This window comes from Amblyomma mixtum, chromosome 1 (assembly GCF_055824585.1).
Source record: "Amblyomma mixtum isolate Tamu chromosome 1, ASM5582458v1, whole genome shotgun sequence".
NCBI classification, from domain to species: domain Eukaryota; kingdom Metazoa; phylum Arthropoda; class Arachnida; order Ixodida; family Ixodidae; genus Amblyomma; species Amblyomma mixtum.
Window position 1 is genome coordinate 102,283,211 of NC_143012.1, and position 17,514 is coordinate 102,300,724.

At 48.7% G+C, this 17,514-nt stretch overlaps 1 protein-coding gene and 1 long non-coding RNA gene across 2 annotated transcripts in view; one reads left to right on the top strand and one right to left on the bottom strand.

The window, feature by feature from the left end:
* LOC149367353 (adhesion G protein-coupled receptor D1-like) overlaps positions 1-17,514 on the bottom strand; it is a 92,510-nt gene that overhangs the window by 47,197 nt on the left and 27,799 nt on the right. The window contains exons 4-5 of the mRNA XM_089555269.1: positions 15,728-15,836; positions 7,763-7,922 (exon numbers count right to left, since the gene is read on the bottom strand). Coding sequence (XP_089411395.1) covers positions 7,763-7,922; positions 15,728-15,836 — 269 coding nt within the window. The remainder of the gene's footprint in view (positions 1-7,762; positions 7,923-15,727; positions 15,837-17,514) is intronic.
* Positions 1-17,514, top strand: part of LOC149367354 (uncharacterized) — a 171,146-nt gene that overhangs the window by 42,776 nt on the left and 110,856 nt on the right. The window lies entirely within an intron of this gene.

The following is a 17,514-nucleotide window of genomic DNA, read 5'->3' on the forward strand; positions in this document are numbered from 1 at the left end:
ATAAGGCCAGTGCTACAAAGGAGGTAGTACCGGTTGAGTGACGGTGTCGGCGTAATGCAACGCTTATTTCCTTTCTTGTAATTAACTGCCGTAGCATTAAAAACAAGGTTGATGAATTTGCAGCTCTAATTGATATGGTGAAGCCGTCCGTTATTCTCGGCACTGAATCATGGTTAGCAAATGAAATTGCAGATGGTGAAGTATTCCCAGATCGTTTTAAATGTCATAGAAAGGACAGACACTTGCATGGAGGAGGTGTACTTATTCTTGTGGATGCTTCAATTTCTTCTTACCAAATAAATGTTGCCGATCAATGTGAAGCTGTATGGTGTAAACTGGTGCTTAATAACAACAAAGTTATAACTGTGTGTTCGTTCTACCGCCCGCCTGATTCATCAGTTGATGTGTTTGGGCAGCTGGCGGGGACAATTGACGCAATTCAAACAGATTTTATGGTGATCGGAGGTGACTTCAATCTGCCTAGCATTAACTGGACTCATCAACCTCACTTCCAGTCCTTTACGAGTCGCTCCTGCCAAGAACTGATCAACTTGGTTGAACTTTATGCATTGCGTCAAACGGTTCTGGAACCGACACGTGGGGATCATATCCTAGATTTGTTGTTCACAAATCAACCTGAATTCGTCAATTCCACTCAGGTGCTACCTGGAATAAGCGATCACAGTGCTGTGCTTTGTGAAATGAAAGTTGAACATGTAAGGAGCGCTGGTACAGCACATAGGCGAGTATATAACCATGAAAAAGCAAACGTAAGGAAGGTAAACGAAGAGTTGAATAACTACCGAACGATCTTTGAAACGCATGCCGATAACTCTGGAGTGGTTGAACTATGGTCTAGATTTAAGGACAAGATGCTTGAACTGAGGCAGTGCTTTGTTCCGGCATGGATATTAACGAAAAGGAGGAGTAAAAGCAAACCATGGTTTACTCGGGAGCTACGCAGTACTACGCGCAAAAGGCAACGTGTTTACGTTAAATTTAAAGGAAATCCGACGCATGAGAATTGGTTCAAGCTTCAGGAAATTGCCGGAAGAATGAAAGTTGCGGTGGCAGCTGCAAAGAATTCGTTTGGCATTTCAATGGAGACGAAATTAAAAGAAAATCCAAAGGAATTTTGGAAACATGTAAGGAGAAATGGAAAAGACTCTGTAACTATACCACCTCTTGTTTCTGGTGACACCTTTGTTGATGATGATGCACAAAAAGCTGAGTTCTTTAATAAATATTTCAGCTCTGTTTTCAGCTCTGAAATCGAACATGCTGATATGAATACCCCGAGTTTCCAGCCAGTGGCGAGTGTTATGGATGATGTTGTGATCAGCATCAACGGTATACAGTCTCTGTTGCAGAATCTGAAGATTGCTAAGGCTGGTTGTCCTGATGACTTGCCAAACAAATTCTACAAACTGTGTGCTGAGTCGGTTTATTTATTTATTTATTTATTTACCCTCAGGGCCGTTAGGCGTTACAGAGGGGAGTGGGAATAATATGCAAGTACAAAAACAAAACAGCAGCTAGAAAAATTGAATATAGTTACAGCACACACTGGTATAAAATCAATAACAGAATTAACAAAAGGCAGCATTACACAAAACAAAATATAAAAGAAAACAGCAGCTAATAAATTAACAAAGTTATAGACACATACTTATATAAAATTAATAACAGCGTTACGAAATGCAGCAGTATCAGTAATTATAGCAATATTGTGAGGAAGGTGATTCCAGCTGACACAAGTTCTGGGTATGAATGAATAGTGAAAACATCTTGTACGACAAGGAGGGATCCAAACTTTGTGACGGTGATCAATGCGTGCGGAAATATAGGGTGGTCTTCTTAGCAACTTCTCTTTAAGATAAGGATTATGATAAATTTTGTGAAAAGTACATAATCAAGCTATTGACCTGCGATGGGAAAGAAGCTGTAGGGAAAGGTTAGTTTTCATGGCAGTTACACTACTAGTACGATGATAGTTGGAAAGTATGAAGCGACAACCGCGGTTTTGAATTGATTCTAAGTCAAAAATGAGAGATTCGACCCCAGGGTTCCACATCGATGAAGCATATTCCAATTTAGAGCGGACCAATGTTTTGTAAAGTAATAATTTTAATGAACTCGGTGCACATGAAAAATTTCTGCGAAGGTAACCAAGCATGCGATTGGCGTTATTTGTAATGTAGTCAACATGAGTTTTCCAAGACAGGTTAGAAGAGACGTGAACACCCAGATATTTATAAGACGACACAGTTTCAAGAGTGATGCCAATGCAGTAGGTAGAGGGTGTATTAGATAGACGAGAAATGGGCAAATGCTTGCATTTAGTAATGTTTAGCTTCATATTCCACAGGTTACACCAATCCAGTACCTTGTTAATATCTGACTGAAGAACACATACATCATTATCATCATTAATTTCGCGGTAAATAATACAGTCATCGGCAAAAAGACAAATGGAAGACGATATATTAGTTGGTAAGTCGTTTATATAAATGAGAAAAAGGAGGGGCCCAAGAACGGACCCCTGAGGCACGCCAGAGCAAACAGGAGAGGAATCTGAATTGACGTTATTTGCTGTTACGAACTGACTTCGGTTTGAAAGAAAACAATGCAACCATGCAAGCAATGTGGAATCAATGTTAAGGCTGTTTAGTTTAAGAAAAAGAAGCTCATGTGAAACCTTGTCAAATGCTTTAGAAAAATCCATAAATATAGAATCAGCATGGGACCCACGATCCAGAATGCAATGCAGGTCATTTGTGAAACATATGAGTTGCGTTTCGCATGAAAATGATTTACGGAAGCCGTGTTGGGCATTAGTGAAAAAGCAATTGGATTCTAAAAAGTTGACAAGATGAGAGTAGATGACATGTTCCATGATTTTACATGGAATGCTGGTGAGCGACACAGGGCGAAAGTTATCAGGGCAATGTTTATCGCCAGACTTATGCAGCGGAATCACCCTCCCAACCTTCCAGTCATTGGGAATACAGCCTGTTTCCAGAGACTGTTCAAACAGTTTGGTGAGGATCATGGAACTGTACATCTTTGTGTTAACCAGAAATTCCGAATTAATGTTATCGACGCCACAGGAGGAAGAAATCTTAAGGTTTTCAATTATCCTCAGGATGCCAGTTGTGTCAAAAAGAATTGGATCCATGGGAAAAGCATCCAAGACCGGACACTTCTGCTTGGTAAGGGAAACATTGCCAGAAAAAGCAGCAACAAAAACACTGTTAAGAACACTAGCGCATTCATGAGGTGAAAATGCAACGCCGTCAGAAGATGTAAGTAGTATTGACGAACTATCTTTCTTGTTCACAGTGTTCCAAAACTGTCTAGGGTTATTAATCAGCAAAGCAGGCACAGTACTGTTAAAGAAGGTGTCCTTAGCATTTTTCAGAGCTAATTTGTACTCAGCGGCCGCAGAAAGGTAACAGTCCCATCGTTGTTGCGAATTCGACGATTTCGCCGAGCGACACAAACGTTTTTTCTTATTGGATAGTCTTTTTAGAACGTTGTTAAACCACGGTGATTGGCTATTACACCGCAAAATTCTTAGCGGCACAAATGTATTAGTGAGACGTTCAACAGTGTCCCTAAACATTTCCCAGTTAGTGAGGACAGAACGCTGTGGAAAATCTGGTAAATAACTGTTTAAGAAAAGAGCTAATTCACGATTAATAGCATCATAGTCCGCCCGCTTGTAATCTCTAATTGACTTGAAGATGTTCCAGCGATTAGGAATATTAATTTTTACATCGAAATGAAGCAAGGTGTGATCACTAAGACCAGGTAAGTACGAGATAAGTGCAGACCAGGTAAGTGCACCCTACTTAAAGATAATTTTTGAAAAATCGCTTGAAGAATCCTGCCTTCCAGATGACTGGAAAATTGCAAGTGTTGTGCCAATCTACAAATATGGCCCTCGCAACACTGTATCAAATTATAGACCGGTATCTCTAACTTCAGAAGAGCGTGTTGTCGGGCTAGTTGGTTCTGCATAGTATATAAGTGAAATGCGCAACAACTTAGACAGGGGCTCTTTGTCATCGAATGGTCTCCTCATGAGCTGTCGTCATGCAGCGTTCCTGCAGTGAGCGCCTCATTACAGAGCTCACTTGTAAATAGTGTAAATTTTGTATAAAGTCCTCTCTCATTGTCTTTTCCGTTAGCCTCGTCTCCGACGTCCCTCATTCCCTTTCCGGCACAAGACCATGCTACCTCATATTTAACAGCGTGGACTGCGTGTTTTTGGACTTTAAAAAGGCCTTTGATACCGTGACGCATTCTTTACTAATTCACATTCACAAAAATACATTTTACTATATTAGCCCTCAAGTGATATCATGGGTAAAAATGGCTGAGGCTTAGCTAAGGTTAAGCCTAGTCAGATGCGAAGCATATTGATGGCTAGGCTTGGTAAAGTTCCTCGCTTTGTTCTTCAGTTGTTGTAGAACGTTGTCGCCGAGCCGCATATTGAGCACGCCGCTTAGCCAGACGTTCATCCCGCTCTTCATCGGTCTCTGTGGCACGCTGAAGCTTTCGCTTCTCGTTCAAATCAGCCCTGCTTCTAGGCGGCATCCCAACACCTGGCCGCCTCGTAAGTGCCCGGAGAGCTGTTGTTGTGACTGAGAGAAGGATGAAAAGGAAATTGCACGGGCCTGCTTACTGGCTCGAGCCGAGCCACCACCGCTGCCACGTGCAGACAGAGGAGAGTGAAAAGATCAGAGGAAAGAGAAAAAAAGGAAAGAAAAGACGCGCGTCGCAGCAACAACTGTGTCCGCCGGAGCGGACGCTGCTTAAAAAACAGATAAGCGGCCGAAGCCGCGCTCGCCGAAGCGCTCAGGTTTATACCGCTGCTGTAGCGTCACGTGGTCAGCTGCAGCGCCTCTGATGTGGAGCCTCCACAGCTGCGGCCGACCGGGCGTGCCGGCAGCCCATCTCTCCTCTGCTGTGACGTCATGTTGTCACGTGGTCAGCCGCCGCGCCTCTGATGTGGAGCCTCCACCGCCGCGGCCGACCGCGCGAGCCGGCAGCGCATCTCTCCTCTGCTGTGACGTCATGTTGTCACGTGGTGTCACGTGGTCACGCTAAAGGTCAATGGTAGCTCCACCGCCGCGCTCGACGGGCTGTAGTGTAGCTCTAGTAATATGCTTCGCATAAAAGATTACCTATGTTTACGGCAGCAGTTTGTGGTTATGAATGGCGCCGAGTCTCAAAGAGTGCAGGTTGTGTCTGGTGTTCCCCAGGGCTTCGTGTTGGGACCACTATTGTTCCTGCTGTACGTGAATGACATTGGTGACGGAATAGTATCTCAAATGCGGTTATTTGCGGATGACTGCGTTCTTTATAGTGTTGTCACTAGTGATCGAGATGTGGAAATGTTCCAAGAAGATTTGAGCAGAATCTCAGAGTGGTGCGTTAAATGGAATATGAATTTGAATTTGTCCAAGACTATCCATATGAAGTTTACAAGAAAGAAAAACCCTGATGTGTATTCATATGTTATTAGGAACACAATGTTAGAACAGGTATTCGAATTTAAATATCTAGGCGTTTATTTTACTCCTGATTTGAGCTGGCGCCATCACGTCGATTATAGCTCTGCTAAAGCATGCAGAAACTTGGGATTTCTTCGCCGAAATGCAAGCACTTTTCCACTGTCATGTCGTGACATTTTATTCAAGACTTATGTCAGGTCGGTTCTGGACTACGCGTGCACTGTCTGGGACCCGCCTACTGCTAGAGATAAAGATAAGTTGGAGAGGGTGCAGAACATTGCCTCTCGTTTCGTGTCTGGCACACGCGGGGCTCGTTACAGTGCATCGCGTACGAAGGATGCACTCAACTGGGAATTGCTTGACACGCGCCGAAAGAAGTTGCGTCTGAAGCTGTTTCATGCTGTTTATTATTCAACTGTTCGGGTTGAACGCGAAAGGTATGTGCAGGAGCTTTTTTATAGATCCAACCGTGTTTGGTTTGGTTTATGGGGTTTTAACGTCCCAAAGCGACTAAGGCTATGAGAGACGCCGTAGTGGAGGGCTCCGGAAATTTCGACCACCTGGGGTTCTTTAACGTGCACTGTCATCGCACAGTACACGGGCCTCTAGAATTTCTCCTCCAAAGAAATTCTAGCCGCTGCGGCCGGGATCGAACCCGCGTCTTTTGGGTCAGCAGCCGAGCACCATAACCGCTGAGCCACCGCGGCGGCCGCAGATCCAACCGTGTTGACCATGTTTTTAAAGTCCGCGAATTCGCGGCAAAAACTGAATTGTTTAAAATGTCTTTTTTTCCGAAAACCATTAGAGAATGGAACAGACTATCGAGTGATGTTGTGAGTGTGACATCAAATGATGCGTTCTTTCGTTCTTTAATGATGTGATGCGATTGTGATGTGTTCTTTTGAAGTGAGATGTACATGAAGTGAGATGGACAGATGTACAGCTTTATGCTTGTAACTCTGCCTGCGAGCGGAGGTGTCATGTGTGCTTCTTTTTTGTACATTGCCCCCCCCCCCCCCACTGTAATGCCACGGCGCTGTGGGTTCCTTACTAAATAAATAAATAAAATAAATAAACATCTGTGTATACGTTTATTGCCCTAGCGATGTTCGAAATGTACGACAGTTTCATTTGTTCTTAACGTTGTTTTCCCATTTACCACTTCTTGTGTTGCCCCTGGTTGCCTTTTTCACATGTTCGTGTTTCGCTTTTTTTTCTTTCTATTTTCGTGTCTGATGTTATTTTAACTCCGTTTTGTATAATTTTCGTGTTCCTTTCATGTGCACTGTAACGCCTTGTAACGCGTTCTTGTACCGATGTTTTGTTTTTTTTTTCCTTCTGCATATTCCTTTTTTTTTATTTGTCCCCCGCACCCAATGCTTTTCGGGTACCTGTGAGGTACAAATAAATAAATAAATAAATAAATAAATAATTTTGGAAGAAAGAAACACGCAATTTAAAATTTGGTGTCTGTGTAGGGCTTTAAAGGGCAACTGCAACACTTTCGTGAGAATTTAGCGATATTCAAGGATTCAAATCTATATAGGCTGTAGGTCAAGCATGCCAAGTGTTTTTACACTATCATTAAAAATAGTGACGTTATCAACGATTGAATGTTGCGCTTCTCCTCAGTGCACCGGAGGAGTGCAGGGAAACTCAGCGTGACGTCACAGAAGGTATGATTTCAAATTAGCGCTGTCGTCAGCCACACCCAGCCCTGACTCGTTAGACGCTGCCAAACAACTCTTAGCAGGGTTTGCCTTCGGCGGCGTTGCTTTTTTTCCCTCCAAAGCAGGCATTAAAAGCGTTGGAAATGCACAGATACCTTCGATGACGTCATCATGCGCCCCCCCACTTGGCGTTGTGCGCTGCGGAGAAGCTTGAAGGGCGTCCGGATTTTAATCGGCGATTACTTCACTATTTCAAGTGCTAGCCCAAAAAGACTTCGCATGCTTTACCTGCAATTGAAGAAGCGTAGCTTGCTGTGCCAGTTGGTGCATGGTAATTGGAAAACCAGCGGAAAGGACGCGTTCACAAGGAGGAGAAGTACACAGGACGTTGTACTTCTCCTCCTTGTGAACGCGTCCTTTCCGCTGGTTTTCTACTTTACCTGCAAGTTTCACGCATTCGACCCTCTGAAGCTCGTTGATTTCTAAAACTTAGGCAGTTTCGCTTTAAGTGCGACTTCCAGATTGCAGCTCTATTCGAAGAAGGAACCTAAAGTGGAGGAGGAGACGCACCGAATCCGGCCACGGCGACGGAGGCGCCGGTGAACGGCAGGTGTCGGGGCAGCAGGGCGGGCGCCAGCAGCCGGCACACGTAGGCCGACTCCAGCAGCAGGAAGAGGAAGGCGCTGAGGAAGAAGAACTGCAGGCACACCGCCGCCGCCAGGCACTGGCGCTGTAAGACAGACAGGTCTCTCTCTTCGGGAATGACGCGGGTAATGAGCAAACAGAAGGAGACCCGTTAGTCTCCACACAGAGAGGGGTGGTTCGGTGTGAGCGGCTGAATAAACTTCAAGACGTACAGTCGGTGACAAAAGCCTCCGGACCACGTGTTCTTCTAACGAAGCCGATAGCTCTGCTATCAGTCGGCGGCTGGAGACCACACTTGTGGAAGTAAAAGGTAAATTTTTGTTCTTTCATCTGCGCAAGTGCGGTCTCCAGCCGCTGTCTGAGAGTAGAGCAATAAGCTTCGTTTGAGGAACACGTGGTCCGGAGACTTTTGTCCCCGACTGTATGTGTCGCTTAAGGAAACAAGAGATAAAGATGAGAAACACACACTACTGGCGGCAAACGGTGGCGCAGAATCGTTGGGCTCTTCATTAGACATCCCGTGGACAGACAAAGCTCTTTATGTTAGCTGAAAGCACCCAGCCATTCCCAGTGCAACTCCAGGGCGCACTGGAACCCGACACCGCATATGTATATGTCGGGTCAATTACGCCGCGTCCTGTTTGTCGCTTGTTATTTAACGTGAAGGGACTCTTTTGGCAGCGTATAGATAAAGTTTTTTTTTTCAAGTATGCCCGCTTAATTTCGATCAAGTGGCGCATGTTTTGACGGTGCGGTGCCAGGGCGTTAGATACTTCACACTAATGTTCTTTGAACCGTCTTCCGAAGTCCCTTGTCTCGCCTATAGGCTGCTTCGCATTCTTTGCAAGGTATTTTGTACACGACGCCAGGATAGTGGGTCCTTCACAAGATTTAAAGGGGCTCTGAAACACCTTCCGCGCAGAGCACATCTACTCGCTCAATCACTGCACTGTTGTCATGAACACCCGAGCCAAGGAATACACCCCTGCATGCAGCAGAGAACCCTCCATTACGCGCGAAAGTTGGCGAGCCATTCCCGGCGAGTTTTTCATGCTCGCATCCTCCTCCGTCGCCAGCATCTTCGTAGATGGCTATTGGTTAGATTCTTTCATACGTCAGGCAGCTACCGTGGCCGCGGCCAATAAGCCGCGTAGCTCCGTCGGGTCAGGAAGCTCCGCCCCCGGAGGTGGGGCCGACGGAGGAGAGCCGACCTTTCCAGACCTAGGAGACGATGAAGCGACCAGTAGCGTGGGTGGGAGCGCTCGTGCTAGGCCCGCCGCCACTAAATCATATAGCCACCTGGTGTTCCCTATCTTACGTGACAGTATTATTGCCATCTGTCATCACGTCTAGTTCTTCAGCTTGCCATCACGCAGCAATATTTTCATGCTTCGTCAGATACTCAGCAGTTATTTATCCACACCCTAAGATACTTGCACTTATCCTCTGCCTCTAGCGTGATCTCCTGTATCCTATCCTCGCCGCCCTCACCATTTAATGTTACGACTGGAGATTTTTCCTGACTAAATTTGAAACCTAATCTATCGCCCTCTGTACCGTAGATGTCGATCAAGCTGTGCAAATCTTACTTCTTGTAAGCCATTTGCACTATATCGCCGTGGTTGATTAGTCCCGGTAATGACTGTTTAATCCATTCTCCTCGCTTGACTACTTCTCCGCAGCGCCCCCGCCCCCGCCACTGCTATCGGCGCATGTACTAGAGCGCGAACCATAAGCACTATATCGTCCTCGCACATTAGTCCCGGTAATGGCTGTTCAATCCATTCGCCTCGCTTGACAGCTTCTCCGCAGCGCTCCCACGCCACTGCTATCGGCGCATGTACTAGAGCGCGAACCATGAGCACTATATCGTCCTCGCACATTAGTCCCGGTAATGGCTGTTCAATCCATTCGCCTCGCTTGACAGCTTCTCCGCAGCGCTCCCACGCCACTGCTATCGGCGCATGTACTAGAGCGCGAACCATAAGCACTATATCGTCCTCGCACATTAGTCCCGGTAATGGCTGTTCAATCCATTCGCCTCGCTTGACAGCTTCTCCGCAGCGCTCCCACGCCACTGCTATCGGCGCATGTACTAGAGCGCGAACCATAAGCACTATATCGTCCTCGCACATTAGTCCCGGTAATGGCTGTTCAATCCATTCGCCTCGCTTGACAGCTTCTCCGCAGCGCTCCCACGCCACTGCTATCGGCGCATGTACTAGAGCGCGAACCATAAGCACTATATCGTCCTCGCACATTAGTCCCGGTAATGGCTGTTCAATCCATTCGCCTCGCTTGACAGCTTCTCCGCAGCGCTCCCACGCCACTGCTATCGGCGCATGTACTAGAGCGCGAACCATAAGCACTATATCGTCCTCGCACATTAGTCCCGGTAATGGCTGTTCAATCCATTCGCCTCGCTTGACAGCTTCTCCGCAGCGCTCCCACGCCACTGCTATCGGCGCATGTACTAGAGCGCGAACCATAAGCACTATATCGTCCTCGCACATTAGTCCCGGTAATGGCTGTTCAATCCATTCGCCTCGCTTGACAGCTTCTCCGCAGCGCTCCCACGCCACTGCTATCGGCGCATGTACTAGAGCGCGAACCATAAGCACTATATCGTCCTCGCACATTAGTCCCGGTAATGGCTGTTCAATCCATTCGCCTCGCTTGACAGCTTCTCCGCAGCGCTCCCACGCCACTGCTATCGGCGCATGTACTAGAGCGCGAACCATAAGCACTATATCGTCCTCGCACATTAGTCCCGGTAATGGCTGTTCAATCCATTCGCCTCGCTTGACAGCTTCTCCGCAGCGCTCCCACGCCACTGCTATCGGCGCATGTACTAGAGCGCGAACCATAAGCACTATATCGTCCTCGCACATTAGTCCCGGTAATGGCTGTTCAATCCATTCGCCTCGCTTGACAGCTTCTCCGCAGCGCTCCCACGCCACTGCTATCGGCGCATGTACTAGAGCGCGAACCATAAGCACTATATCGTCCTCGCACATTAGTCCCGGTAATGGCTGTTCAATCCATTCGCCTCGCTTGACAGCTTCTCCGCAGCGCTCCCACGCCACTGCTATCGGCGCATGTACTAGAGCGCGAACCATAAGCACTATATCGTCCTCGCACATTAGTCCCGGTAATGGCTGTTCAATCCATTCGCCTCGCTTGACAGCTTCTCCGCAGCGCTCCCACGCCACTGCTATCGGCGCATGTACTAGAGCGCGAACCATAAGCACTACATCGTCCTCGCACATTAGTCCCGGTAATGGCTGTTCAATCCATTCGCCTCGCTTGACAGCTTCTCCGCAGCGCTCCCACGCCACTGCTATCGGCGCATGTACTAGAGCGCGAACCATAAGCACTATATCGTCCTCGCACATTAGTCCCGGTAATGGCTGTTCAATCCATTCGCCTCGCTTGACAGCTTCTCCGCAGCGCTCCCACGCCACTGCTATCGGCGCATGTACTAGAGCGCGAACCATAAGCACTATATCGTCCTCGCACATTAGTCCCGGTAATGGCTGTTCAATCCATTCGCCTCGCTTGACAGCTTCTCCGCAGCGCTCCCACGCCACTGCTATCGGCGCATGTACTAGAGCGCGAACCATAAGCACTATATCGTCCTCGCACATTAGTCCCGGTAATGGCTGTTCAATCCATTCGCCTCGCTTGACAGCTTCTCCGCAGCGCTCCCACGCCACTGCTATCGGCGCATGTACTAGAGCGCGAACCATAAGCACTATATCGTCCTCGCACATTAGTCCCGGTAATGGCTGTTCAATCCATTCGCCTCGCTTGACAGCTTCTCCGCAGCGCTCCCACGCCACTGCTATCGGCGCATGTACTAGAGCGCGAACCATAAGCACTATATCGTCCTCGCACATTAGTCCCGGTAATGGCTGTTCAATCCATTCGCCTCGCTTGACAGCTTCTCCGCAGCGCTCCCACGCCACTGCTATCGGCGCATGTACTAGAGCGCGAACCATAAGCACTATATCGTCCTCGCACATTAGTCCCGGTAATGGCTGTTCAATCCATTCGCCTCGCTTGACAGCTTCTCCGCAGCGCTCCCACGCCACTGCTATCGGCGCATGTACTAGAGCGCGAACCATAAGCACTATATCGTCCTCGCACATTAGTCCCGGTAATGGCTGTTCAATCCATTCGCCTCGCTTGACAGCTTCTCCGCAGCGCTCCCACGCCACTGCTATCGGCGCATGTACTAGAGCGCGAACCATAAGCACTATATCGTCCTCGCACATTAGTCCCGGTAATGGCTGTTCAATCCATTCGCCTCGCTTGACAGCTTCTCCGCAGCGCTCCCACGCCACTGCTATCGGCGCATGTACTAGAGCGCGAACCATAAGCACTATATCGTCCTCGCACATTAGTCCCGGTAATGGCTGTTCAATCCATTCGCCTCGCTTGACAGCTTCTCCGCAGCGCTCCCACGCCACTGCTATCGGCGCATGTACTAGAGCGCGAACCATAAGCACTATATCGTCCTCGCACATTAGTCCCGGTAATGGCTGTTCAATCCATTCGCCTCGCTTGACAGCTTCTCCGCAGCGCTCCCACGCCACTGCTATCGGCGCATGTACTAGAGCGCGAACCATAAGCACTATATCGTCCTCGCACATTAGTCCCGGTAATGGCTGTTCAATCCATTCGCCTCGCTTGACAGCTTCTCCGCAGCGCTCCCACGCCACTGCTATCGGCGCATGTACTAGAGCGCGAACCATAAGCACTATATCGTCCTCGCACATTAGTCCCGGTAATGGCTGTTCAATCCATTCGCCTCGCTTGACAGCTTCTCCGCAGCGCTCCCACGCCACTGCTATCGGCGCATGTACTAGAGCGCGAACCATAAGCACTATATCGTCCTCGCACATTAGTCCCGGTAATGGCTGTTCAATCCATTCGCCTCGCTTGACAGCTTCTCCGCAGCGCTCCCACGCCACTGCTATCGGCGCATGTACTAGAGCGCGAACCATAAGCACTACATCGTCCTCGCACATTAGTCCCGGTAATGGCTGTTCAATCCATTCGCCTCGCTTGACAGCTTCTCCGCAGCGCTCCCACGCCACTGCTATCGGCGCATGTACTAGAGCGCGAACCATAAGCACTATATCGTCCTCGCACATTAGTCCCGGTAATGGCTGTTCAATCCATTCGCCTCGCTTGACAGCTTCTCCGCAGCGCTCCCACGCCACTGCTATCGGCGCATGTACTAGAGCGCGAACCATAAGCACTATATCGTCCTCGCACATTAGTCCCGGTAATGGCTGTTCAATCCATTCGCCTCGCTTGACAGCTTCTCCGCAGCGCTCCCACGCCACTGCTATCGGCGCATGTACTAGAGCGCGAACCATAAGCACTATATCGTCCTCGCACATTAGTCCCGGTAATGGCTGTTCAATCCATTCGCCTCGCTTGACAGCTTCTCCGCAGCGCTCCCACGCCACTGCTATCGGCGCATGTACTAGAGCGCGAACCATAAGCACTATATCGTCCTCGCACATTAGTCCCGGTAATGGCTGTTCAATCCATTCGCCTCGCTTGACAGCTTCTCCGCAGCGCTCCCACGCCACTGCTATCGGCGCATGTACTAGAGCGCGAACCATAAGCACTATATCGTCCTCGCACATTAGTCCCGGTAATGGCTGTTCAATCCATTCGCCTCGCTTGACAGCTTCTCCGCAGCGCTCCCACGCCACTGCTATCGGCGCATGTACTAGAGCGCGAACCATAAGCACTATATCGTCCTCGCACATTAGTCCCGGTAATGGCTGTTCAATCCATTCGCCTCGCTTGACAGCTTCTCCGCAGCGCTCCCACGCCACTGCTATCGGCGCATGTACTAGAGCGCGAACCATAAGCACTATATCGTCCTCGCACATTAGTCCCGGTAATGGCTGTTCAATCCATTCGCCTCGCTTGACAGCTTCTCCGCAGCGCTCCCACGCCACTGCTATCGGCGCATGTACTAGAGCGCGAACCATAAGCACTATATCGTCCTCGCACATTAGTCCCGGTAATGGCTGTTCAATCCATTCGCCTCGCTTGACAGCTTCTCCGCAGCGCTCCCACGCCACTGCTATCGGCGCATGTACTAGAGCGCGAACCATAAGCACTATATCGTCCTCGCACATTAGTCCCGGTAATGGCTGTTCAATCCATTCGCCTCGCTTGACAGCTTCTCCGCAGCGCTCCCACGCCACTGCTATCGGCGCATGTACTAGAGCGCGAACCATAAGCACTATATCGTCCTCGCACATTAGTCCCGGTAATGGCTGTTCAATCCATTCGCCTCGCTTGACAGCTTCTCCGCAGCGCTCCCACGCCACTGCTATCGGCGCATGTACTAGAGCGCGAACCATAAGCACTATATCGTCCTCGCACATTAGTCCCGGTAATGGCTGTTCAATCCATTCGCCTCGCTTGACAGCTTCTCCGCAGCGCTCCCACGCCACTGCTATCGGCGCATGTACTAGAGCGCGAACCATAAGCACTATATCGTCCTCGCACATTAGTCCCGGTAATGGCTGTTCAATCCATTCGCCTCGCTTGACAGCTTCTCCGCAGCGCTCCCACGCCACTGCTATCGGCGCATGTATACTAGAACGCGAACAATATCAGTGCGGGCTCTCCGCCGCTGCGGCAGCCGGTCAGTGCCAACATCTATATGTATTCTTACACCGTGGCAGCGCCGTGGCGGCCCATTTCCTTTCGTACACATATCCTATCTTGCCCTATGCTCTTTTAGAGTCAAGCTTCGCCCGCTAACTCCATGGCTGTCGTGGTGAACGAATCAGTGTCCCGTGCACCTGTGGGTACCACCGCGACAGTGTTTTCGGCTGTGCCTAGAATCAAACCAGTGAAGCGATTTCTCGTCGACGTATTTTCCTCAAATGTAACGGCTACCAGTAGCTTGAAAACCCATGCATGCCACTACACGCACAAGCGTCTTAACACTTCGTATGGCGGGGTCATAAAAACCCTCGTCCCATTTTTACTCAGAGTACACTGCAGCTTTAATTTGGTGTGGAAACACTCCACGAAGGACAGTCGGCGTCTCGTTGGTTTGCGATAATTCATGCAGTACAATCAGAGATGTTGCAACACATATAAATTACTATTATAAACCCATCGAATGCGATGAAGCAAGCGCGCAGGGGGCGAAAGTTGCAACTGGAACCAATTGTAGCGGGCGATCTTCTTGGGGCAGAAGGGAAACTAGGGCGGCTAGTGCCAAATATTTCCACTTACGGGCAAAGACTAATAGAGTTCAGTGGTGTTTTGATTTGGAATGGTATACCTGATGATATTAAACTGAAAAGAAACTTTGTGCAATCTTTGAAAACGTTCCTGATGAATATGTGAAGTTATGGTGTACCGTTTTTCTTTTTGTGAGGATGTGTGTATTGTGTACGCTTTCTTTGGGTTATCTCTAAATTGTTGAGAATGTGACTTTTACTTTATGAACGCAATGTGTCGTCTTCGCGTGCCGCATTCAAAATGTACAATATTGTGATGGATCCGAAACTAGCCTATGGCTATGGCTCCTAGAGCATTGTGCGTATTGTACCCTTGTAAATGGATTTTCGTTTGAAATAAAAAAAAAAACATCATTTTCGTTGAATCAGGGAGTGCGCGCCACGTATAGGCCGACAACACAGCAACACCACCCCCCGAATGGCCGTTATTCGGGCGCCCGGAGCACCAGCCACCGAGTAGATCTGCTCCGTTAGCCACGGAAATATTCCTCGGTTTTGCTGCTGTAGACTGGCTTGCGGATATGACTGCGTACCCGTGCCATTTCAGTGTGTACCGTTCAGACAGGCCGCATTGCAGCCGAGCGGTGCCATCACTTGCCTCGTTCAGCCGCTGCGGCTGGTCCGTGGTGGTGACGAGGACGCACGTGTAGGCGGCCATGATGGAGAACTCGCAGCAGATCTGGGCCACCACGTCCGGGAACCCTGTGCTGAAGGCATTCCATCCTCGTATATTTGTCCCTTAAGGGTTCACTTATCAGGGACACCACATACAGTGTAAAGCATTACTGCATAGAGACAGCCTTCGAACGTGTTCATCATCATCATCGTCATCATCAGCCTGACTACGCCCACTGCAGGGCAAAAGCCTCTCCTCCCATGTCTCTCCAATTAACCCTGTCCTTCGCCAGTTGCGGCCTCCGCATTCCCGCAAACTTCTTAATCTCATCCGCCCACCTAATTTTCTGCCGCCCCCTGCTACGCTTGCCTTCTCTTGGAATCCACTCCGTTACCCTTAAGGACCAGCGGTTATCTTGCCTTTACATTGCATGCCCTGCCCAAGCCCACTTCTTCCTCTTGATTTCAACTGGGATGACTAACTCGCGTTTGTTCCCTCATCCACTCCGCCCGCTTCCGATCTCTTAACGTTACACCTGTCATTTTTCTTTCCATAGCTCGCTGCGTTCTCCGTAATGTGAGCTGAACCCGCTTTGTTGACCCCCACGTTTCTGCCCCATAGGTGAGTACCGGTGCTACTGTCCTGCATCATCGAACTGATTTCGGTTAAGCGAACACGTCGTAGCGTGTCGCTGTGAAGTGCTTGCAGACATCAAAAATTGAACCACCGGGCTCAAAATAAATTCACAATGTTCTACTGCTAAATTGGTTAATTGAAGTAAGTGGGACTAACTCAGTCCCACTTACTTTGAGCATCACTATACCATCCCTTTAATTGGTTGCATGGTTACTAGTTTGAAATTCGCGCACTGTGACGTCACGACCATTTCGACCAATTGAAAAGCGTGACATTTCTGTCGACAACTCCTGCTTACAATGATGAGGCATTAAAGGCTTCCACCTTAAAAAGGAAAAGAAGAGCGCGGATACGTAGAGACATCCATAGCTTGACGTGGAGAAGCACGAACAGCGGAGCCCAATTGATCTTTCATGCATGACTCGGCCAACTAAGCGCTAAGTGCTTCCATATGGATTACACGCACGGGGTGCATTCGCACATATAGTGCAATCGTTCATAGCGAATGCAGTGTATGAAGAAGTCCCCTCTACGGGAGGCAGGAAGGTGCGTAAGGGCCGAAGGAACGCAGCGTTGTTCGAATTCTTTCCGCGCACGTTGCAGGTTTTTTGTCCTCTGAGGATGACTATTTAAATTGTTTAGGAGTTTAAAACTGGTGGAGAAATTGCAAACTTGTAGTTTGAGTGACATCTTCCTCGTGTGCAGGGACGGCTCAAAGGGCGAGCAATGCGTTGCACGAGTGCTTTGTTCGCTGATGCCCCTACTCATAACCGGAGTCTGTGTACAGTCACCCACCAGGCACCGCATTTTCTAACGATCCATTTCATCTGGCTTTGACGCCAGTTGTGACGAAAGCCAGGGCAAACGATATTTACTATTTATTTATTTTGAGGTGCACACTAACAGCCATAGTCATTTTACAACGGTCCACTCACAGCAGTGAAAGAGAAAAGTGCAATGCAAAGAATAAAAAAAAAAATGGCTGAGGCTTAGCTAAGGTTAAGCCTAGTCAGATGCGAAGCATATTGATGGCTAGGCTTGGTAATACATGGCTTTCCTTGGTTGACGTTCATCCCGCTCTTCATCGGTCTCTGTGGCACGCTGAAGCTTTCGCTTCTCGTTCAAATCAGCCC